General features: G+C 33.0%; 1 protein-coding gene and 1 pseudogene across 1 annotated transcript; one reads left to right on the forward strand and one right to left on the reverse strand.

Moving 5' to 3' along the window:
• Nucleotides 1-9,019: 9,019 nt before the first annotated feature.
• Nucleotides 9,020-10,058, reverse strand: LOC126708545 (mitogen-activated protein kinase kinase 9-like; annotated as a pseudogene).
• A 2,010-nt stretch (nt 10,059-12,068) lies between these two features.
• LOC126708724 (plastidal glycolate/glycerate translocator 1, chloroplastic) lies at nt 12,069-20,059 on the forward strand. Its single transcript, XM_050408604.1, has 8 exons — nt 12,069-12,491; nt 12,776-13,091; nt 16,168-16,429; nt 16,601-16,716; nt 18,111-18,220; nt 18,841-19,018; nt 19,232-19,361; nt 19,646-20,059. Exons 1-8 carry the CDS (start codon nt 12,177-12,179, stop codon nt 19,794-19,796), a joined length of 1,578 nt encoding a protein of 525 aa, XP_050264561.1. The 5' UTR covers nt 12,069-12,176; the 3' UTR covers nt 19,797-20,059.
• Nucleotides 20,060-24,356: the final 4,297 nt, after the last annotated feature.

Consider the following 24,356-nt stretch of genomic DNA (forward strand, 5'->3'; position numbering starts at 1 on the left):
GTAACATTTAATGTTGCTACGCTCCCGTTGAGCCACATCAGCAGCCATGTCATTTCCCTTCTTTTTTCTAAAATTTTTCCGTAATTTAAAAATACTTTTTTCTAAATATTTCTCATAATTTTAAAATACTATTAAAAAGAAATGATTTCCAACTCTACACCATAAAGCCCAATCTTACGTTAATGTTGTTAATGTTGTCTTTAATGCTAACCCCTCTGTCTCCCTTCATCCTTTTGCTCTTCTTGTCTTTCACACTTTCTAAACTTCAGAATTTCACCTTTCTAACGCCAAACTCTCTCTCTCTCTTCCCTCCTCGGTCTCTTCATCTCCTCTGAATCACTTCTTCGTACCTTTTCAATTGCCACTTTGCTAAAAAAATCACTTCTTCATACCTGTTCATCTCCTAGGTACGCATTATCTCTTTCTTTTGTAATTAACATTTTGCTATTCTTTCAACTAATTGAGCATTAATTCAGACCTTCTTCAAATCTGTCTCTTGATTAATGGTGATTCTTCCTATTCTCGATCAAGAGGTTTTTCAAAACGTTCAATTGTTGCTTATTGGAAATAGAACACCCACTGCTTTATTTCTCTCTCTCTCTCTCTCTCTCTCTCTCTCTCTCTCTCTCTCTCTCTCTCTCTCTCTATATATATATATATATATATATATATCTGCAATCTCTTTGCCTCCATAGATGAAGAGCCTATCAACCTAACCTATACCAATGCAAAATCCAAACCTTCCCACTAATAAGCGCCCATGAAATAATCATATTTAAAGCCATGGATATTTGTTGTGGGGTTCTCAACAAACAAACAGACCAAAAAAAAAAAAAAAAAGCTTTTAGAATCAAAGCCCTTCAACCTCCAAACCAAAACATTGTCAACGTTAAAGAAATGCTATAAAAATCTGTAATTCGGTTCTCACAGGTTCAGATCAAATATATATATATATATATATATATTATTTTGTGTACTTACAGCCATTGTTGAAGTTTCAACCGCCATGAGATCTATCAAACCATGAGATTGTCTCTGTCTCTCTCGCTCTCGCTGCATTTTCTCCATTTCTACAGGTCTTCTTTGCTTGACTGTCATGGTGAAGGTTTTGGCTGTTGCAAAAGATGGACTGGTTGTGCTTGACCCGTTTAACCACTTTTTTCTTTTGTAAATTGCCTTGGGCTGTGTTTTTACTTAATTGGTTTTTTAATGGGCGGACAAACCAATGTTAGCCCCTCTTCAGTTTTTGTATTTTTTTTTTTAATTTCATAAGTGATTAATGGGGTTGGGCATAATAAAATAATATTGGGTAATTAAATGGGCTAGACATAATGTAAGATAATTTAAATAAAGACTTGCATAAAAAGTAGTAGAATATTAACCTCTAACAAAAAGTTTAAGTATATTAATTTCATTTATATATATATATATATATATATTTATATCCATTGATTGAGATACTCAATATTTATTTATGTTTGCTTTTGATTTAATATTACTTATTTGTCTTATGAAAGTTATGATATATATAAAAAAATATAAATATATTTGAAATATAGATATTTATATTTATTTGAATTATTTTAGTTCATTTTTATATTTTTACTAATTTAATATATTTATTTATTTTTTAAATAATTATTAAATTAATTATGATGTCATTATGGTTCGACCTCAATTCGACTTTAATTATGATGTCATTATTTCACACTTTGTTATTGAAACAGTTGTTACGTTGTAGGTATTGCATATATTCACCAATTGTAGGAGATAAGGTCCCAAATTCTATAGATTTAATTTTTAACTTATCCCAATGAAAAATTATGTATTTCTTTTAATAATTAAAGTACTATACAAAGAACAAACAGAGGGCTTATGATATTGTATGTATTTAAATTATAGGTGGGCAATTTTATCCAAACAAAAAAACGTCTCAATTATGGCTTTGTGCAAAAAAAAAAAAAAAAAAAGTGTAGCAAATATGCTATTGCAATCCTGCTTTGTTTTTGAGTAGATCTTTGTTTATTTTATTTTGGCCATACAAGAAATGCACATTGCATTGAAGTGTGCATTGTCATTTGTTGTTGGACTAATATGTTTTTCGTATAAGGTTTTGTAATTCTATTTTAAAGATCAATGAACACTAGCCTTTTTAGATATTGAATATAGACTTCCAAAGATATGCTTGCTATTTTTCTACTTGAAATTTCCAATGTTGTATGAAATTAGAACTTCTCTTTAAGGAGGTGAATGAAGAGCTAGTCATGGAAAGACAAATGTGGCCTTGAGCAAGAGAAGATTGTTGAACCATTCAAAAGGAATTGATAAAGATAAATATTTAATACTCACAAATAAGGATAAATACAATACTAATACTCTTTCTTTTCCCGATGACAACTTATTCTTATCCCACGTATACCAAAATAACTTTATTTGCTTACCAGCCCAAAACTAGACATGGCACTAGTCTTTGTTCAAAGCCATCTATTATGCAGGTTTGGGCATTATATTTAAAGATAGTCATGGTTCTCCTGTTATAGTCCATAATTAATTCATTGCCAAGGAAACCCATTGTGGATGGCAGCCATGCTCTATTAATTGAGTGTCACACTCCTGTCATGAACTGTGGATCGAGGATTTGATTGCGGAGTTTGCCAACTCAGTTGCTAGCATCAATTGGGTTGTAGAAACCATGCTTGAAGGAGATTTCGGATGTGTTAGAACAAATTCATGCATTTTGTGAAATAGGTAGGACATATATCCTATAGGACAGTTTCTAGATTGTGTAATAAGTAAGCGTAAGTGTTGGAGTTCTCTCTTTTGGAATTTTTCCATGCATCGCACGAGTTAGCGACTAGTTTAATTAAAAATTTATTAAATGAGGTAATATTAATCAAAAATTACATGAGGTGTAACATGATCCTAAATAATTAGTTATCATAAACTTGATGACTTTCATGTTATGCCGTTTGCTTTGTGGGTTCAAAACCAAATGGGTAAGTATGTGTGTCTATATATATATATCAAACTTGATTGCTTTTTATGTAATACTGTTTGCTTTGTTTAATTGTAAACTTGCTGCCTTCTGGTGTACATAATTGAACATAGTTTATGCTGAAGAAAGCACAGCTGAGCAGTAGGATTCATAGGTGAAGGATGCCCAAAGGGTGGAGTAATTGAGATTGTTTCCTCGGTCAACCTATCATGGATTGTCTTGCTCGTTTGGCCACAAAGCATTATCCATGAAATTATGCCTAACCACAAGGTGTTTGTACTATTTGGGGCTATTATTTGAAGCTAATGTGTCCGTGGTGTTTACAGTTGATTTGTATTTGGAAATGACTGTTAGAGGCGAATTAATTACCATAAATAACCATCTGCAAAGTTTGTTCAGCGGCTTAGAAAATAGCATGTAGAAACTGTCGGATATCCTGGCAAATGTGTGCTATGTGATAAATAAGGCTAGACTAGGCATGGGATCTTAGTTACAACTTTTTTTTTTTTTTTTTGAGAAGAAAGATCTTAGTTACAACTTAAGAGTATTATTGAGGGAAGAAAGAGGTCTCAGAATTTGCCTTGTATTGATTGCATTCTTTCATGTCTTATTCAGAAGTGACTTCTAAAAGTTGATTACTACTATATATTTCTATGAATAAGCATGCATCCCTATATACCCCTAATCTTGGAATTATCCAATTGGGGTAGAATGAAAGCATGCAAAAAAAAAAAAAGGTCACTGGATGTAACAGGATGTGACAACTTATAAGCAATAGGTTCTACGCTAATTTTTACAACTATCTTATATATTATATAATAGATTGTGATTGGTTACTTGTTCAAGGATGGAGCCAAAACTTTGAGTTAGAGGGGTGGTTTTATTGTTAGCCGTGTGTGGTAGTTTTAACCTCTAACTTTGTTACACACAAGGGTTACGTGGTTCAGTCTAACAGCCTACGTTCACGAAGGAAACCCTAAAGGGCCACATCAATAATATATTAGAGTGTAATACAAATTTTTGTATTATAATAAACCATAACATAGGTAAATATAGTAGGCTAAACCCTAGACTAGAAGGATTGAGCTTTGAGCCTATTACATTGAGCTAACATATCTCTAACAAAAACAAAATTATTTTGTTTAGAATTTTTTAAAAGGTAGGGTTGTTTATTTTTGATAAAATTGGTTGATTGTGCTAATTTTTTTTTTTTTTTTTTAAACTATTGGTAATATTTGTTGTTGAGCTTTTTTTTTTTTTTTTTTTTTTTTTAAAGGCTTGTATATTTTGTTTTAGATTTTAGACCTACAAATTTTTTTTATGGTCACTAAAAACTCTTACAAGAAGATGAAGTCCCTTTTCTATGTACGCATCCACTCCAAGCAAATGTTTTTAAATTAGGAATTAACTTTGAAATTGACCTATCTTTTCACTTTAAACTCACGATTTAAGGGGTTTCTTTGGCACTAAAAGCTTTAGGGGGTGTTTGGTAGGGGTGTTTAAACAACAGTTTTCAGTGTTTAAACACCCCTACATGTATTTTCACAACATTTTTTAACCCGCACGTATTTCTATGACACTTAAATAACGATATTAGAAATCTCTAACCAAACGGGCCCTTAAACAAGCCTTATTACAGTATCATCTCATTATTTGTTGTTAACATTTGGTTTGGGAGAATTCTCCCCATTTAGATTCTAGAGAATGTGACGTTTGGCAATCTCAATACTTGGGAATATAAATATTTTTATGTTTGGATTGATTAAAAATCTAATAAGAATCATGAGAATATGAGATGCCTAGACTCGATTTATTTCTAGGAATCTTGTTAGAATTATTCATTTTCCCAAAAATATCCATTGATTCGTATCAAGTCTTTTTTTTTTTTTTTTCACTCCAAATAAATTATAAGAAACAAAAATATAAACTATAAATCATGAAAAAATCAATAACATTTTCTAAATGACATGTATAACACAAAAATAATTATTTGAATTGTCAATTTATAATTATTACTATATTTTAATTTTATTTCAATTAGTCAAAGTGTAAAGAGGAATGGGTAAAATTGTCAATTTATTTAAACAATTGTAACTTTTTTCAAGCGTGGGAATATAAATACCTACATTTTAAAAGAGAGATCTGAATTTTTACAAAAAGGGGGTCGACCGGTTGAGTGGGAATCTAGATTCTCAAACATTTGATTCTCTTGTGTGATTTGCAACCAAAATTTCAACATTTCTATGAATCCTAAAAGATTACCCCATACTAAAGGCTTAGGAGTCCAATACTCATAATTAAGATTACTAATAGAATTGTTCTTTATTCAAGTTTCAGGAACATATTATAGGGATTGAGATCAAATGAAATCCCTAGATATTGATCCTAATCCCACACTATGGTATCTCACTTTTGTTCTACAATAGAATTACCTTAGGTTATGGGGTATCTTGGTAGTTAGGAAACATGATTTATCATTGTGCTTGATTAAAATGAAGATTCTCAATGGTATCTTCTTCTGTTTGAACTTTTAAGGATTTTGTTTTATGAAATTTTCCTTTTTGGGTTTAGCCTCTGTTTGGATTGCGTTTTGAAGTCTGCATTTGTGCATTTGTTGAAAAAATTGGGTATCACATGACACTATTCACGGACCCACAAAAATCATCCAAACACAAATTTCAATATAAATTTGGGTCCCACAACAATATTCACACATTTAAAAATTATTTTGTAATAGTGTTTTCAGTTTTCAGCAAATAAGCGATATTCAAACACACTCTTAATGATTAGACCATATAATAGATGTCCCTGATCAAATGATGTTGAAAAGGCTAGTAGCCACTTTTCATCTCCTATAAAAATTTAAAATTTAAAAAAAAAAATTTGGTGTCGCTCCTTTTGCCACAATTTTGGGCTAGTGAGTAGTGACTTTGAGGAGAAAAAATAGTTAATATATACGAAGTGATTGTCCACCACTTTTAATTGTAGAGACACTATAATTTTTCTTTTTTAAAAACAAATTTATAAGTACGATGAAATTTCAATTTATGAAGTCCGTTTCGTGGTGATTATTATTATTTTTATTGATGGAGTTTGAACCCTAGATTTCTCAGTAAACTTTGAGAGAGTTTATTGACTCACTCGTTAGGTTACACGCATGAGTGAAGTTTCACATTGAATAATGATGAGAAGAATGAGTGGCTAATATAATATAATTGAGCATATACTCATTGGACTTAAACCTTTTGAATTAAAGTGTCTTTATATATTATATTAATTATTCAATGAAGGTGCATGTTTATCTCCCCAACACAACTCACTATAAAAATAAATATATGTGAGGAAGAATATGGGTCCGTTTGGATTGAACTTATTGTTGCTGAAACTGAAAACTGAAAACACTGTAGCAAAATAATTTTTAAATGTGTAAATAGTACCGTGGGACCCATTTTTAATATTTTTTAATACATAAACAATGTCAGCACAGTACGTGAACAGTGTAATTACCGTTCATAACAGTAAAATTTGTCCCCCCAAAGTCAACAAATACGAAAAAAAAAAGAAAAAAAAAGAAAAAAAAAAAAGTAAAACGCAACTCTGGAAACGTGGACGCAGGATTCATATGAATCCAAACGCCCTCTATATGTGATGAAGAGATGAAGAAATTGACATAACAAAAGCTTGAAAAGATATCTCCTTAACTAAAGATTTGCATCAGCTTTATAAGGAAACCCACCCCCTGACAAGTAGTAGTCATTGTTGGCAGCAAAGTAGTAGTGTTAACAATTTCAATTTGCATTGCGACCAAACTTTACATTTGCACCACTCACCACCAGGCACCAGTTGCCAGTCATCATCTCTCCAATGCGTATCAGAGGAAAAGAAGAAAAAGAGTGCACGCACGTGAATAACTTTATTATTATTATTATTATTATTATTATAGTTCCTTGTTTTTAAACAAAAGGACTGAAGAAAAGAAATGACCCAGCAATTTCCTCGGTTACATCCAAAATGACCATTTCTCAACAAATACCTTCAATTTATTGCTTCTACGTTAAAGATATCAGAGGTCAAGATTAATACTACTTTTTTGTCCTTTATTACTTTTTTAATTGTTATCATCGTAGTTTTCTTTATGCACTACAATTTTTTTAACTAACTTCTTTAAAATTTATAATTTCTATGAATGTGGTTGTTTTTGTTTTGTATGTCAATTAGAAGCCATTAAATTACCAAAATGATGTAAGTTTTTAATTTTTTTTATATTTTTTTTTATGAAGGATTCGGTATTTATTTGGATAAGTGGTGGGGTAAATTAAAGTTTCTTTAGTTGGCAGACGGATAAAATAGGTAACTAACACTAAATTTTTAACTATTTAGTTAGTAGGCTTAGTTATCAAACTAATTGGTTTTATAGCATCTCGACTCTAAGAGAGTCGATTTTGGCCTATAAGTCGACTTTTTGAAGGTCGATTTTCATGGTTTGATCGGGTCCAAGGTGGCACTTGTGTCAGGAGAGGTCCACCTGTAAATCAAGTCTCTAAGACTCGATTTACATCTACAGTACACATATTCAAGAAAAACCCAAGAACAGTTCTTCTCCATTCTCAAACTTCCAAAAAACTCAGGAACAAAATCAAATCAAACTTTCAAATGTCTGTTCGTCATTCTCCCATTCTCATCTCAAAAAACCCAAGAACAAAATCAAACTGAAAACCCAAGAAAAAACTGACCCAGGCCGCGCGGCCTGGGTCGCACGGCCAGGGCCAGCGCGACCTGGCCGTGAGGCCAGGGTCGCGCGACCCAGGCCAGCGCGACCTAGGTCGAGCGGCCAGGGTCGCGCGACCCAGGTCGCGCTGGCCTGGGTCGCGCGACCCTGGCCGCGCGACCTGGGTCGCACGGCCAGGGCCAGCGCGACCTGGCCGCGCGGCCAGGGTCGCGCGCGCCAGGAGCGCGACCCAGGTCAAGCGGCCAGGGTCGCGCGACCCAGGCCAGCGTGACCCGCGCGACCTGGGTCGCGTGACCCTGGCCGCTCGACCTGGGTCGCGCTCCTGGCGCGACCTGGGTCGCCGGAGAGATCGACCTCCTCGGCGGTCCAGAACGAGCTCTTCAGTAATTTGAAATTTGAAAGAGATTTGGGTTCTGGGTTGGGAGCTATATAAGAGTTGTAAATCGAGGCTAAAAGACTCGATTTCCAGCAATCTGATGTGGAAAAAATGTCACATCAGGCCATGAAAATCGAGCCTTTTATGCTCGATTTACAGGCCAAAATCGAGTCTAAAAGACTCGAGATGCTATAGAACGAAATACTTTCATAACTGAACCATCTAACTAAATATTTAGAATATTAAGGTTAATTACCTATTTTATCCTTGGCAGATTGGCCAGTTGCATTAAATATACTAAAAGTACAAAATACCCCTATTTTTCATTAAATCAAGAATAAAGAGCGACAAATGCTCATTTATCTCATAAAAGCATCTAAAAATGACCGCAACAAATTGCATTAAATGTTTCTTTATTGAATGTCCTAAAACAACCATTAATTGAATCCTATTTGTTTTATATAAATTAAAAAAAAAAATCTAAACACAATTGTAAAACAATAATTAATGAAATAAAACTGTCTCCATACTAAATTACTAATATTATAAGTTGACAATGAACTAAAAGTTTAAAGGGTTAAAAAAAAAAAAGCGAAACTATACTATTGGTCCCTGAAGTTTACCTTATGTGCGCAATTAGTCCATCAAGATTAAAGCGAGCACAATTAGTCCCTTAAGTTTTAAAACTGAGTTGTATTGGTCCTTTTACTAACTGTTGTTAACGGTGTTATTTACGTGGCTAACGGAACAATGACTTGATCTTTTTTTTTAAAATGATGTGGCATGTTTTTAATTAAAAATTTTAAAAATTAGATTCCATGTTAGATGAAATTGAAAATTCATATTGTTAAAAACAAGGAAATTCTTAGAATCTGGATTATATACACAAATTACAAAAAAAAAAAAAAAAAAAAAAAACTTAGAGCCCCAAAATGGTCAGATTTGAAAACCCAACCCTGAACCATCATTGAACTCTATTATCTCGAATCTTTACACACAAACGGGTGGGTCAAAAGCTGAGCCACTGTCCACCTCTTATTAGACTCCTTCTACAAACAACACTCAATAAAACTCCAAAACTCTTCCGAAGCTTGCTCCGGTAAGCTAGGCAGCTCTTCAAAACAAATCGTGCACATCAGGGTCGCCCAATCAGGTCTTTGACCCAGGGGCAGAAATGGAAAATGACCCATATATAGCTCCAACAAAGTTAGCCCCAAACTCCATATATCGCCAGCGTACCCATTGTAGTTCCCGCAACTCCATATATCGCCAGCGTACCCATTGTAGTTCCCGCTGTAGGTGTCCGAGTCGAACCATTCGGGACTCATGTATGCACATGTGCCAACGTAGGAGTTTCACGCGTCCAACGTACGGCACATGATTTTGCTGACACCGAAGTCGGCGATTTTCACTTCCATTTTATCGTTAACCAACAAATTCGAAGGCTTAAGGTTGTGGTGGATGATTTTGTGTCCGTGGAGGTAGCTAAGGCCTTTGAGAACCTGACGCACCACGTCAACGAGTTTGGGTTCAGTGAAAGTACCGTGAGTTCGGAGTAGCGAGTCTAGTGTGCCTAAATTCATGTACTCCATCAAAATAGCTATGTCACCCGACGACTTCTCGAAGATCCCGTGGTAGCGGACGACATGGGGAGAGTCGGTGCGGCGGAGGATTTCCATTTCTCTGAAGACTTGGCAGCGAAGAGTGGGGTCAGAGTCGCTGTGGACGACTTTGAGCGCATAAATAGCGTTGGTGCGTTTGTGACGAACTTTGTAGACCGTGCCACCATTGCCGTGGCCTAGAACTTGGAGTTTTTCCAAGTCGGAGGAAGAGATTGAGTTAGCTGACATGGTGGTGGAGGTGTTGGTTGTGGTCGTGGTGGGTGGGAAAGGTAAAAGGAAGTGAGGGCGGTGGTCGGATTTGTTTTTAATCCAGTAAATATGATTTTTCAATTTCATCTAAAGTGGAAACTATTTTTTTAATTTTTAATTAAAAACATGCCACATCATTAAAAAAATGTTAAATTATTGTTCCGTTAACCACGTAAGTAACACTGTTAACAACAATTAGTAAAAGGACCAATACAACTCAGTTTTAAAACTTAAATGATTAATTGTGCTCGTTTCAAACTTGAGGGACCAATTGTACACACAGGGTAAATTTCAGGGACTAATAGTGTAGTTTTGCAAAAAAAAAAAAAAAAAAAGTAATGTCATGTACATACTATTTTTTAATAACATTTTCCCTAATGATGGAGAAGATTTGTTTTGATTTGAGGAAATCACTTTCATTTGGATTTATTATTCATATCATTTTTATTATGATAAAGTGTGTAAACATAGCTTTTATGCCATAACTAATTACTACAACCTTAACATGTACAAGTGATGAAAAACAAATTATAGGTTCACGTGAAAATAATGGTTCACTAATCACAATCTTACCTATAATCAAGTTGTAGGTATATTTCTTAGCTCCCAAATTTTAACCGATAGAGATATTTCTTTATGTGTGAGAGTATTAACTAGGCCTCAAATATTAACCAATATATAAAAAGAAATTCTTTTATCAAAGAAAAACAAAAACAAATCTTTTCATTGAATGTGCAACTAATCGTTCCTGATCTCTATCAAAGTTTTAGAATGTAGAACTCATTAATCTGCCACACATAAAAGCTGAAAAATCACTCTCTTTCTTTTCCTCTTTCTTTCAACAAAACAAAACTAAATGTAAGACAAAAAAAAAAAAAAAAAAAAAAAAAAATTAAATCTCAACCCTCAAATTTTTTTTTTTTATGGATTGCTAAAAAAAATTAAATCTAAAGAATAATCTTATATATGTGACAAAAAAAAATTATGTATATGTGTGTATATATACACACACATAAAATTTGTTCGTAACATGATTTAACAAATGCTATTTTTTTACATATAACAAAGTTTCTACATCAAGTATATATATAACATTAATAAAACTAAAGGATTTTTAACTCTTAACCATGAAATCCACATTTATTATTTCTTCTAAAAGGAGAAAAAATTTCTATATCTCTAATTTTCTAAATGAATTTTTTTTTTTAAGAAAATTTATATAAAAAATATTTACTTATATATTTTTAGGATATGCTAATAAGTTTTACACACATATACACTTAGAATATGTGTTACATGTTATTAGTAAAAATATAAGGGAGGCATTTTTTTTTAAAATTTTTTATGCCAAATATATTAAATGGAGGATGGATTTTTGAAAAGTCAAGGCATGCCCTCCCCCCCTGTTCTTAACTGCGTTGATGTTCTTCTCTGTTGGGCGTTGCCATTAAGATGCTTTAAGTTTCCATTCCTGTTTCTTCTCTTAAAACTTTGTTTCTTGCTTTACTTTCTTTTTATTTTATTCACTTTCTCAAAGCTTTTTACTTTGTACTTGTTTTTCTTTAATGATGTTCAAACATATAATGTATCAAATCTTACTAATAAAGAAAATGTAACATAAAAAATCTTGATAAAAAATTACAATCTTCTTCAAATTTTGCAAGCATAACATCAAAAAGTAAATAAAATAATAAAAATTCGAAATTTAAAAATTTGATTGATGACATATTTATTAATCTTTGAACTCATTCAAATCTTACAAGCATAAAGAATCTAATAAAAAAAATGCTCTTTAATAGTAAATTGGTTAAAATTCATGTTCAATAAAAAGATATAAAAAAAGTTTGTAAACAAACTTTGTTCTATTTGTTCTTGATTTTAATATGTAGTCATGTTTATTTCTACGTAGAGGTTTGTAGTTAGTTTGTTAGCAAACTTTGTAATTATTATTATTATTTTAAAGACATTTTGTTCCTTATATCAATAGCTGAAAAAAAAAAAAAACCTTCCCGGGAAGAATCCGTTAGTGTCTGTTGTGAAAGGATTGGAATCTGATCCTTTTAGTTTGATTGATGTCCATACAAAATTTGGTGAGAGCCCCACCAATGTTGGAAAATAGTAATATGCTCTTTTTCTCTCTCTCTGTTTCTGTGTGTGTCTCTGTTTCCCTGAAGTTTCACTCACTGGTCCTTTACCATTGTTCCCATGGCGACCGCCCAAAAGTTAATAACTTTCTCTCTTCTACTCGACCACCACCATCCAAAACTCTCCTTCCCACCTTTTCTCTCTAAGCCCCACAACCACAAACTCTCTTCCAAATTCTCACCTGTTGCTTTCAATGCCACCCGTGCTTTATATACACACTCCTCCACTTCTCATAAATTATTCACACCCATTACAGTTTCCAGACCCAGCTCCAGTTTCTTGCAAATGGGTCCTCATGAAGCTTGCTCCAGTAGAGAAATCACTGTCAAATCTTCTGTTTCAGAATCCGGTGGCACTTCCACGCTCTCTCAAACGGTACTTTTTAGCCATATTTTGCTTCTTTGTTTAGTCCTCCTTTTCAATCTGTGTGTTTAAGCCAAATGATTCAATCCATGGCACTGACCATTTGATTCTTCAGTTTATTGAAAATGGTATTATTTTGATCCTAGAAAAAAATTAAGTTTAAGAATTTGTACTATGAAAAAGTGCGGTTTGGAAACATGTTATCAAATGGGCATTGCTAGTCTGAAATATAGTCTGGCCTTGTTCGAATGACATTCTAGCTTGATGGTTTTTTGTTTGTTTTCAATGCATGTTAGGTGTTTGGGATTGCACATTTGATTATTTCGCTTGGGATCATCCTGGCGACAGATAAGATTTTGAAAAAGGCGTTTGTGGCTGCTGCTATTCGGTTCCCCAGTGCGCTATTTGGCATGTTCTGTATTTTCTCCATTCTAGTTATACTTGATTCCACTGTCCCGGCTGCTGCAACAGGTTTGATGAATTTCTTTGAACCTGCTCTCATGTTCATTCAAAGATGGCTGCCGTTGTTCTATGTTCCTTCTTTGGTTGTTTTGCCACTTTCGGTTAGAGATATTCCAGCTGCTTCCGGAATCAAGATTTGTTTAATTATAGGTAAGTGAAATCTAGCTACTTTTGACAAATCTAATTCATGAAACTATTTGAGTGGCGATTGATTGATTGATTCAGTGACTACTTTGTATTGGATTTATTTTACTACAAATTTGGTTAGAAGCATAACATACCAAGCTCATGAGCTAGCTAATCATATTTTTGCTTGGGTCTTTAATCCTTTATAGCCTTTATCAATTCTCATATGTCATTTTCCTTAGGGAAAAACTTAGGTACACTTCCTTATGTGTTGTACCTTAGGTTTTTCAATTAAATTTAATCACATAGATAAATAAATTTAATTTTCCTTCAGAAAGATGACTCTATTTGTGTTGCATTGGTTAATGCAGCCATGTAGATGAATTTAATTGGGAAAATGACACCTACCATCTCATTGTGTATTGTGCAAAAACATAAAGAAAATGTGAACTAGGTCATCTAATTTATATCCTGCATCACCTACCAGACTCATCCCAGTCTAATGAGTAAAATTGCCACCTTTCTCTTGCTAGTGTGTTCATCTCTTGCCTCCCATAATCTCCATTATTATCGCTGGAGAATTGTTTTCACCTAATAAATTATCATGGAATGAGTCAATACCGACATTAAGGATTTGTTTTCAAACTTATTTGGAATGTGATGCTTCTACATCTATCTCTTTTGTCGATGAATGCATCATACATCTTCATGGATCAACCAAGAATAGCAGCATCATTTGATGAAGCATATACCTACAGAAGCTTTTACATGTAGGGTTTACGATTCTCGCTATATTCAGGTACCACATTTCATGTGCAGTATGGTTCTAGCAAGAAATTCCTACCTTTCTATCTATCTCTAAAATGTTTGGATTTTTCAAGACTCCATGGACATGTAGAAGAAAAATCATACTTACTTGACCAGGACATTACTTTTACTTGTTGGTGTAATTTGAATCCTGACCTCATGCTAAGAAGCCTCTTTTTTATTATGTAACAAGTTGGTCCGCAATCTACTTATGGACCATCTTCTTGCAAGCTTTTAGATGAAGAAAGATAGTCTTTCTTAGAGGAGAAGTCACCTTACTGAAACTTTGGGATAATGCAATTATCTGGGTTTGATTTAAAAAAAGGTCCAAGTAATTTTCTAATTTATTCTTTTTCAAACGTTGCATTTGAACATAATCAATCACAAAGTCTTTCTGATTAACCGTTTTCAGCACACTGGATCTTTATTTAAGTATATTGCATGAGATTGGTGGATTCATTGCTCATAGACAGGATGGTGTTATTCCTAGCTTTTTCTTTCCAAGTATTTCCTTCTTGCTTAGAAATTGTATTTAAGAACTTTCTTCACTTCAAAGGAATGCTTTGATCATATGGGTCAGAGTTCACTACAAAGAGCTGCAAATATTTAACAGGGGAAAGAAAAAAGGTTTTCTAGGCTCCAAGTCCAAATTTCATTCTAGAGCTAGCTCATTTCAGAATGTTCAATTCAAGCAAGTGACTTAAAATCTCAGTCATGCTATGGCCATGTCTGTACAGTTTCAAAATTATTAAGGATCATATATCTGAGTGTCATGTGACTTGTAATCTATTCCAAGAATCTTGAGTAGTATTAATTAACTAATCAAAGTTTCTGTCTGCTATGTATACCTGGTACATTACTTAAGGTGTAAATTGCTGGGAATCATACAAAGCTAGTTGTTTCTTTGGAAATGTAAACAATCTAACCTATGTATACTTTGAGCCAATGTTTTAGTTGCTACTGAAGAAGTACAGGAACGTATACGTACTATATGTATGATTTATTGCTGTTGTAGCATGCTGCTTTTGTTCATTTTAATTAAATTATTCAAACAGCTTTTTAGTTGATTTTCTCTCAGTTAAACAACACAACGACTCTCTCTCTCTCTCTCTCTCTCAATAAATGAAATTTAGTGTCCATCTAGATTGAGCTTATAACCGCAGCTTTTATCTTTTATACAGCTTTTTAAAACCTCACTTTTTCGAAGTAAACGTATACTTTAACATGCTTTCAGCAAAAAATTAGATGAGTTGTTCCCAAACAGACAAAAGATGTCAGCCTTGGTGTGGTGGCAAGTGCCTTCTATCCAAAGCGACATGTCGTGAGTTTGGGTGTGAGAATCAGCCTCTCCAAAAAAGGGGAGGTAAAGCTACCTATCAAATACTTCTCTTAGACCTTGCAAAAGTGAAATTTGTGTGCACCGGGTTCGTCTAAATAAGTCCAAGTTTAATTTATTGATGTTAAGAGCTCTATAACTATTAAAAGATTACACGTACCCACAGAAAGGCATTCTTGAAGGAATTGTTTAAAAACAGATATTAAGCTCAAATCTAAATGCTTTGTGATATTGTTTGAACGTAGAATACCTCTTAAGTTCAAGGAAAAGTTGTGTAAGACTGCCATAAGACCAGCTATGCTCAATGGCATTGAATGTTGGGTTGTTAAGAAGCAATATGTTAATCAAATGTGTGTAGTTGAAATGAGAATGTTAACATGGATAGATGCAAATACTAGAAAATATAAGATTTGAAATGATGAATTTCCCTTAAAGATAGGTGACCCCCATTGATGAAACAACAGGGGAGAGTTGCTTGAGATGGTTTGGTCATGTGCAAAGGAGAGCAATTAATGGACCAATGAGGAAGAGTGAGTGGATTCAACTCAGCTGAACAAAAAAAAGTAGAGGAAGACATGAAATAACATTAATAGAAGTAGTAAAAAAGGAAACCTCGATTAAGGAGGCAGCAAAGAGTATGACATCAAATGGAATAAAATGGCAGAAAAAAATATATGTGATCAGTCGTAATTAGTATGTTGAGTATTTATAATTGACAACAAAATTTTGGGACTAAGGCTTGGTTGTTGCTGTTCTTATTTTTGTGTTAATGCTAAGGCTTGGTTGTTGCTGTTCTTATTTTTGTGTTAATGCAAATATCACTAACTTGAGTTGGAAATTTCTTTTGCTGGTATGCTCTCTATCACTGTGTGTGTTTCTATGTGAAAGATTATGCCTGTTGTCAGCTTTTTCCTTTTCAATGCAATAGCAAGTTAGTGTTTATTGGTTCCTTTGCAGTTGGAGGCTGGCTGGCTACGCTTTCAGTTGCTGGTTATACAGCTATAACTGTAAGAAAAATGGTAAATACAGAAATGACAGATGCAGAGCCTATGGCAAAACCGCCCCCTTTTTCTACCATTGAAGTGTGGACTTGGACTGGGATTTTTCTTATATCATTTGTTACTGCATTATTTTACCCAACAATACTGGGGACAAGTGCTCGAACATGCCTTCCTTTCCTACTTGCATCAACAATCTTAGGCTATATGGTTGGCTCTGGGTAAAATATCATTTCCTCAGTTTAGAATTTGAAATTGGCAAACTTTCTTAACAAATAAAATTAATCGCTAGCTTATAGTGAATAATCTTATTATTATGTTTTACTTTAAATTATTGAATTTTTTATTTTCTTGTGTATAAGTTTCTCCTTTTCTCTGGATTTGGATTTCAGATTGCCATCAAATGTGAAGAAAGTTTTTCATCCAATTATTTGCTGTGCGGTATCTGCAGATCTGGCTGCATTGGCTTTTGGGTACTTTTCTCGGTCTGGGCTTGATCCTGTTTTAGGTATACTTGAAAGCTAAAGTTTCTGATTTCCTTTGTCCAAATGACCTTTTCGCGTCCTTTCTCTTCTCTTATTTTACTCTTTAGTTTTCTATATACTATTTCCTTGATGTGTGTGGCTTACGTGAAGTAATTATATAAAGGAAAATCTGATAAAACATGAAAGGACTACATTGATACTTCCCTTCAGGAATAACTTTAAAAAATCACTACAATGAGTTTGGGACAAATCATTTTGCAATCCCAACCATTTTAACCATTGCATCCTGTAGAAAAATAGACTTTTTTGCTAAAGTTACAGGTTATTTAAATATATATTGTGAGTCATGTCTAAAGGCAGGGGTTAAGAGCCGTATATGTACATAGGAGGCTAAGGTTTGGGAAAGCTAGGGACATAGCTAATCCTAAATTTGTTAAATTTGAGGAGAATCCTGAGTGTTCATCCAAATGACATAGAAGTCAGTAATCCAAGCCAGACATGATTTTGGTTGGTAGAACTATAAGTTAAGAGGGCAATGTCCCTCTATTCAATTGCATTGCAGTATTTCTTTTTCTTCCAAGTAGCTTTAGTGCAAAACCATAGTGAGTAGTAGATTATGACATCATTTTTTGTTATTGCAATGAGTTGAAGGACAGAAATCAATCTGTTCATCATGTCATTAGCTACATAAGCAAAAAATGGATGGAAAATTAATGGAAAGACTAAATTGTTCCCTTTTAAATAGTTTTTTTTTTTTTTTTTTTTTTGGAGAAGTCCCTTTTAAATAGTTGAGGAACTAAAATTGAACTTTTCAAATATGAGTGACTAAAATCGAACTTATCATATATTTCAAAAATCATAAGTATAATTTACCCAAAAAAATTTTTAGGTTACTTATAAGTAATTTTCTCTCTATGGGGCTTCATGGGTGGAGTGTTAACATAGGATTAAAGTTCTCACTACCCATCAGATTATTGTTTAGATTGTAAGTTCTCTGTAGGCTTTGGTGTGATGGCAAGTTCTCTCCACCCACCCAATTAAACTTAGGGTCATGCTAATGAGTGCCCTTAGGGTATTAGTTAACAATCCATTTAAAGAAAGGTTTGACACCACTTTTATGGGAAATGAAAAAAGCTATCAAAAACATTAATTTTTTTTTTTCCCATAAGAACTTTCTTTAAATGGATTATTAACCAAAGTCTTAAGGGCATTTGTTAGCATTTCCCTTAAACTTATACACATTTGATTAGTGTTTCAAATGAAGAGCAAAAAGTAATACCTAAAAGCCCCTCTCTCTCTGCACATACAGGCATTCCCACACATTGTTCCTTTCTCAAATGCACTAATATTGGTATTAGTGTTTTAGTTTAGTTTATCCATACTTTTTGTTGGTGATTTGTGTTTTTAATATAAACAGGGTGTTACCTTACAAAGGCATCTTCTAATCCTGGAGCTGGTGATGTTCTAATGGGATTTTTGGGTTCTGTTATACTCTCTTTTGCCTTCTCAATGTTTAAACAGAGAAAGGTAATGACCTATTGTTCACATATAATGAGTTAAAAGAGTTTTCCCAATTGGCAACAGTTGTTATTATTTAGTTTGATTCTTCTCAAGTTGAAGGCTGGGTTTAGTCCACCTGATTACCTAGACAGGGTTCTGTGGATTATCAATGGACAAACATTGGTTCTATGTACCAAAGCATACCACTGAATTCATATAAAGGAGAGCACCATTTTTTGTATATCATTTCTCATTTTTAACATGTAATTTATAACCATAGGATATCACCATGCAAAGCACTTTTTCTGTCTCTCTTTTCCTTTTACTTGGTAGTCCAGAAAATCTAGGAAAGTGGAGAATAGATGGTGAAAGGCCGCTGGACAGGTTGATTTTGGTTAAAGAGAGATGGATCATAGATATTTAGACCATAGAGTTGTTCTTCTATCTTTTATACATGCACCTTATTGCTCCAACATGAAATTGATACAAAGTCTACCTAAATGAGTGTCACCATTTCATATTTTTATTTTGCGTATTAATTCAGATTTAGTGCTGTGACAGATATATACTCAGATAATGTTATAAGGCATAAATCATTATCTGGTGACGTTATGATGTTGCTCTGTTAACCGTCTGTACTTTTACAGCTTGTCAAGAGGCATGCAGCGGAGATTTTCACATCTGTGATTGTCTCAACAATTTTCTCATTGTATTCAACTGCCTTTGTTGGACGTCTTCTTGGATTAGAATCGTCTTTGACTATATCAATTCTTCCTAGATGCATAACTGTGGCCTTAGCTCTCAGCATTGTCTCTCTTTTTGAAGGTACAATTGTATACATGGCATCTGTAGACAGGCAATTCTGTATTCTGCTAATTTTCTGCTATGCCTAAAATTGAGTTTTGAGATATAAAACCAATTAAATATAGAAAAATCCAAAATTAAGTAAATAGAAATGTTTAGATCACATCTTAGTGCATATAATACTTGCCTGAAACTTAATTATATCATGGAATATGTTTTCCGTATCTGTTACAGGTACCAATTCATCTCTCACAGCAGCTGCAGTTGTAGTAACTGGTTTGGTTGGAGCAAATTTTGTGCAAGCAACACTTGACAAACTGCGATTTCGTGATCCTATTGCTCGAGGGATGGCAACTGCATCAAGGTATGTGCATCTGTTGTTGATAAATCAGTCAGTTCTCTCACTAATAAATTTATATGGCCAAGTAGGCATTTCCCATGCGTCTGTTTTATGCTTAGGTTGTAATCATATAATCAATCACGCTATCTATAGATGTTTCAGAATGCTAAGAAGATAATCAATGTTTTAATTCTTTGCAAAAAGTTCAAATCATAGTAATATTGATAAATCTTCTAAACAACTAAATAGAAGTATTATGTCCATATTCATCCATTTATGATTTATTTGCTTTTACTTGGTTGTTTTAGTGCTCATGGATTAGGAACAGCTGCGTTGTCAGCCAAGGAACCTGAGGCTCTCCCATTTTGTGCCATTGCTTATGCTCTAAATGGTATATTTGGATCTCTTCTCTGCTCAGTTCCAGCAGTCAGGCAAAGCTTGCTTGCAGTAGTTGGCTAAAAATATCATCAGTGCAATACACATCACCTTGATTGCAATTATATTCTTTCCATGAGATTGTTTTGTAAAGAGAAGCAACAGCCCATCATATTGAAAACTAGATGGCTGTATGGTGTACATAAGTTGATATTAAGGAATTTACAAATGGAGGGAGGCATCATAGTCCAGGAATCTATCCTTCTAGAATTGAGTTTATTTGGCTAACATGTATCTGTTTATATGATGATACGGAAGTAATTTATATTGAACTACATTACTGTAAAGATGAGACCAACAGATATGGGGAACATTGAGTAATCAAAAAGAAAAAAACCGGACGATTATTTAGAGGACAGATTGTGAAGTACTATTTAAAAGCCTCCTCAGGCAATTGTCTTAGCCATTTCACCATAACCATCAGGGCCGGCCTAGGCCTAGGCCATTTAGGCCATGGCCGAACGCCCCCAAATATTGGGCGGTGAGAGTTTTTTTTTTTTTTTTTTTTTTTAATTAAAGAAAATGTGTGAGTAAGGTGTATATTTTATCCCAATCTTAAGAAGGCCTAAAATATTAGAGTTATGCTAGTATATTACAAGTTTTATTACATAGGTCCTATAAATTGATATGTCACCAATGAAGTAATTCAATACTCATTTGTTATTTTGTTGAAGTGCCACCTCATTGCCACATCAATTTATAAGCTTTTTGAAGTAAAATTTGTAATAAGTTTAACATTTTCTCCACAAAAAAAAAAAAATAAAAAAAAAATAAAAATACAACACAATCACCATTAAATGTATGAAAAATGCTAAAGCTAATACAAATTTTAGGAAAAAAATTTTATAAACTAATGTGACAGGAATATGATCAGTGTTACTTAAATAATATAATAAAATGAATGTTTGAATAACTTTTCTTTTATTGGTGAGATGCCAATTTGTAAAACTTATATATTAATTATCATTAGCTCACTTTGGGTGAAATAGTCATATTAATAAGTAAGAATTAATAATGGATTTGAAATTAAATAAAAATAAATAAATATTATTTAAGTGGTATTTAGATGTAAAAAGACCCCTATAAAATGTTAAGGACATATTTTGTGTAATTGGCTAATTCTTTGACAAAATGCACTTTACTTGTATTTGGGTAGATCTAGGATGTGTTTAATACTTCAAGAAACATGTTGTTTAAGTCTAGAATTAAAGCCATGAAGATTAGACCAAGAAACAAGTGAAGAAAAGCTGTTCATTAAAGCTGGACAGATAACTCGACACCTGTGGACAGATAGCTCGACAGCTTCTCGACAGATAACTATCGAGGTTTAATGAGGCTCGACAAATAGCTATCGAGGTATCTATTGAGGTTACGGGAATTCAGATTTACAAATCTGATTTTTGGCCCAAGCTTTTGTATTTGTGTAGGGTTTCTTTTCTCACAATCCTAAACATATATAAGGCTTGTTTTAGAGGCCGTCACATAAGAGAATACAATGAGAACATATACAAAAGGTGACCGATGCCTTATTCTCTTTGAAAGAAGCTACTGCGTTTTTGCGCCTTAGGGTTTTGTAACCAAGTGTTTCTTGATCTTCATTGTTGATGAAGTGAAGAACTTTGCAGCCAACATCTTCTTCAAGTTGGTGAGTTAGTCACGTACTGGAAGCTATGCATCATTGGTTAGTCATGTACTGGGATCCGTGCAACAAAAAGGGTGGCGTTCATATATTGAAGAGTTCAGAGGTTCTGAAGTGATAGAAGGTTTCTGCTACAAGTTTATCTATGGGGATTGTAGAGTTTAGGAACAAAGGTTTTGTACTAGATCTGAAACTTCTCTTTACTATAGTGGATTACTTTTTGGGAAGGTTTCCTCTCCAGGTTTTTTACTGTGAAACTAATTTGTTTCATTGATTTTCTTGGGTCATCATATCTTGTCTTATTTATTTTTTGGCTGCATGATTTTGACATGATATTGATGTTTGCTTGTTTTAACAAGTTTTATTCATATTAAATCTAATTAACAACTTGAATTTAAAACTTGTTAATTCTTTCAACTGGGGTCTAAATTTTCCAACATAAAATTATCGCCTTAGGCCTCAAACAATCTTGGGCTGTCCCTGATAACCAGAGCCCATCACCCAAAACATTCAGCAATTGCCACACCCCTCTCTTCAACCTAGGGCGATGGCCATGAAATTGCTAAAAATAAATTCAATCTAAAACAACCCAACGATCCATGGATCGAATTCAGGTTAGACCCAATCAAGCTTGGATCACAATCAAGTTCGGGTCAAAATTACTTGTATTTAAATGGATCTTTTCTTTTCTTTTCTTTTTTAATAAAAGATCCATGATGGGTTGGCACAGATTCTATTCAACCTGCAAGTCATACATCTTTCTTACCCTAATCATTAAAAATATACCACCGCGCATCTTTGGTACGGCGGTTACTCCATAAGTATAAGTGCTTATAGGGTGTAAGGGGTAAGGGTCAGGGTTCAAGTCTCTAAGAGGGAGCTTCACCCATATATACACTTAGATTAAGCTAGAGTAGAAATTCTATCTTATATAAATAAATAAATAAAAAATCATTAAAAATATATTAGCCAATTATTTAGTAACCTTAAAATTGATAAAACGCCAACTATCTCAATTTGGACCATCCAAAGAAGAGGATTAACCATTTTTACACTATATCTCAAAAGAAAGAAAAAAAAAATTAAACTATTATAGTCACAATTGACTCATTGTAATCTATATATATCTAAAAGCTGAAGCGTAGCATTTATTGTTGCTACGCTCCTGTTGAGCCATATCAGCGTCCATGTCATTATTCTATTTCTTTTAATTTTTCTATAATTTTTTTTAATGTTACCCATTTTTTTAATATCTACACTTTCTCCCTCCCCTACCTTTTCATCTCCCCACTACCTTCTACTTTAATATCACTCTTCATCTTTCTCTCCATCTTTCCTTATTTTGTCTCTTCTTATTCACATCATTTCACTATAAATTCGTTGTTCTCTCTTCCATTCTTTGTATAGTTTTCCTTCACAAAAAAAAGTTATTTCTCTCTCTCTCTCTCTCTCTCTCTCTCTCTCTCTCTCTCTCTCTCTCTCTCTCTCTCTCAATTTTTTGGTTGATTTTTTTTAATTTTTCTTGCATCTTTTCTTTAGGTTGATAATTTTTTATATTCTTTAGAACTCTACTTTTGTTGATGCGATTTAATTTTTTATTTTTAGTTTTATTTTTGTTCTCTTTGATTGTTTATCTACTCTAATAAATTATTTTTAAATATTGTAAATTGCCCTTTAAATCTAGGTTGAACAATATTCAAGATTATAAGAGTTTTGTCTTTGTCTCTCTCCGGTAGGACTACCATTCTTTTACCAGAGTAGACGAGGATTACAATATATGATGTTGTCTTAAACATTATTGCAGGTACTCTTTTATCAAATTTAATTGTTTTCCTTTCTTTTTTTAAGTTATACTATTAAAATATGAATATTGATAGTTTTAGTGACATGTAATGCATATTATGATATTGATATGAGTGTTTTTTATGAGCCTCCAATAAATGGCACTATGCTATGGGAATAAGTAAATGGCCAACAAATATAAAGGCTAATGCAAAAGGTTAGTGTCACTTTATTTTTGTTAGCAATGTACTTTCTAAATTTATCATTTGAATTTTCAATCTTTATAGTTTAAACATTAAGGTCATATGGTGATTTGCTCATCATGTGTTTGATGTTTTGTTTATAGACAAATACCATAACTCGGGCTTTATAATACTTTTGTGGAAGATTGACAACATCAATTGATGGGCATAATTTTCCGTTCATTAGATTGTATGCTTTTTCCAATATGGATGGGACTCTATTTTCATAAGTATTTGTCTCTCTAATTAAAAATTCCTATCTTTGGTCTTTAGTACATCTAATTCAAATAATCGGAAAGAAATTTTAAAATTAGAATTTTAGGTAATCAAAATTCTACTTTTATTTTTGGGTTGTACTACTAAAATTTTTTAGACCATAATTTAAAATATCTGATTTTAATAGAGCAAAAAATATTGCCCCAAATTTTCTATGATAATCTTTCAAGTATCACATCGATAATATTATTAAATAAGGATGTTTTCATTAAAATTTTGCACAATGTTTCTCTATTAATTTCTATATATTAATTTTTTAATGGTTGAAAGCAGATTTGCATTCCTTTGTTTTTGTTTGCTATTTACAAGCTATTGTTTCTACTTTATGTTTATTAAATAACAAGAATTCGTATGAGTTTCATAAGCAACATTGATAATAATAATAATAATAATAATAATAATAATAATTGTAGTAGTAAGCTTTTTTTTTTTTTTTTTTTGAGAAAGAAAAAAAAATGAGTGCTATATTTATTTTGTTTGATAAGGAAGCTGAAAAATTACTTCAAACAATAGCAAGAGAACTATCAAACAAATATGCAATTGTAAGACCATACAATTAGCATATATGATCTTTCATTTACTTTGACAAGAATATGCTAAATTATATTCAATATTTTATCAGATGAATGCAAATTTCAACTTACT

Source organism: Quercus robur, chromosome 12, assembly GCF_932294415.1.
Source record: "Quercus robur chromosome 12, dhQueRobu3.1, whole genome shotgun sequence".
NCBI lineage: Eukaryota > Viridiplantae > Streptophyta > Magnoliopsida > Fagales > Fagaceae > Quercus > Quercus robur.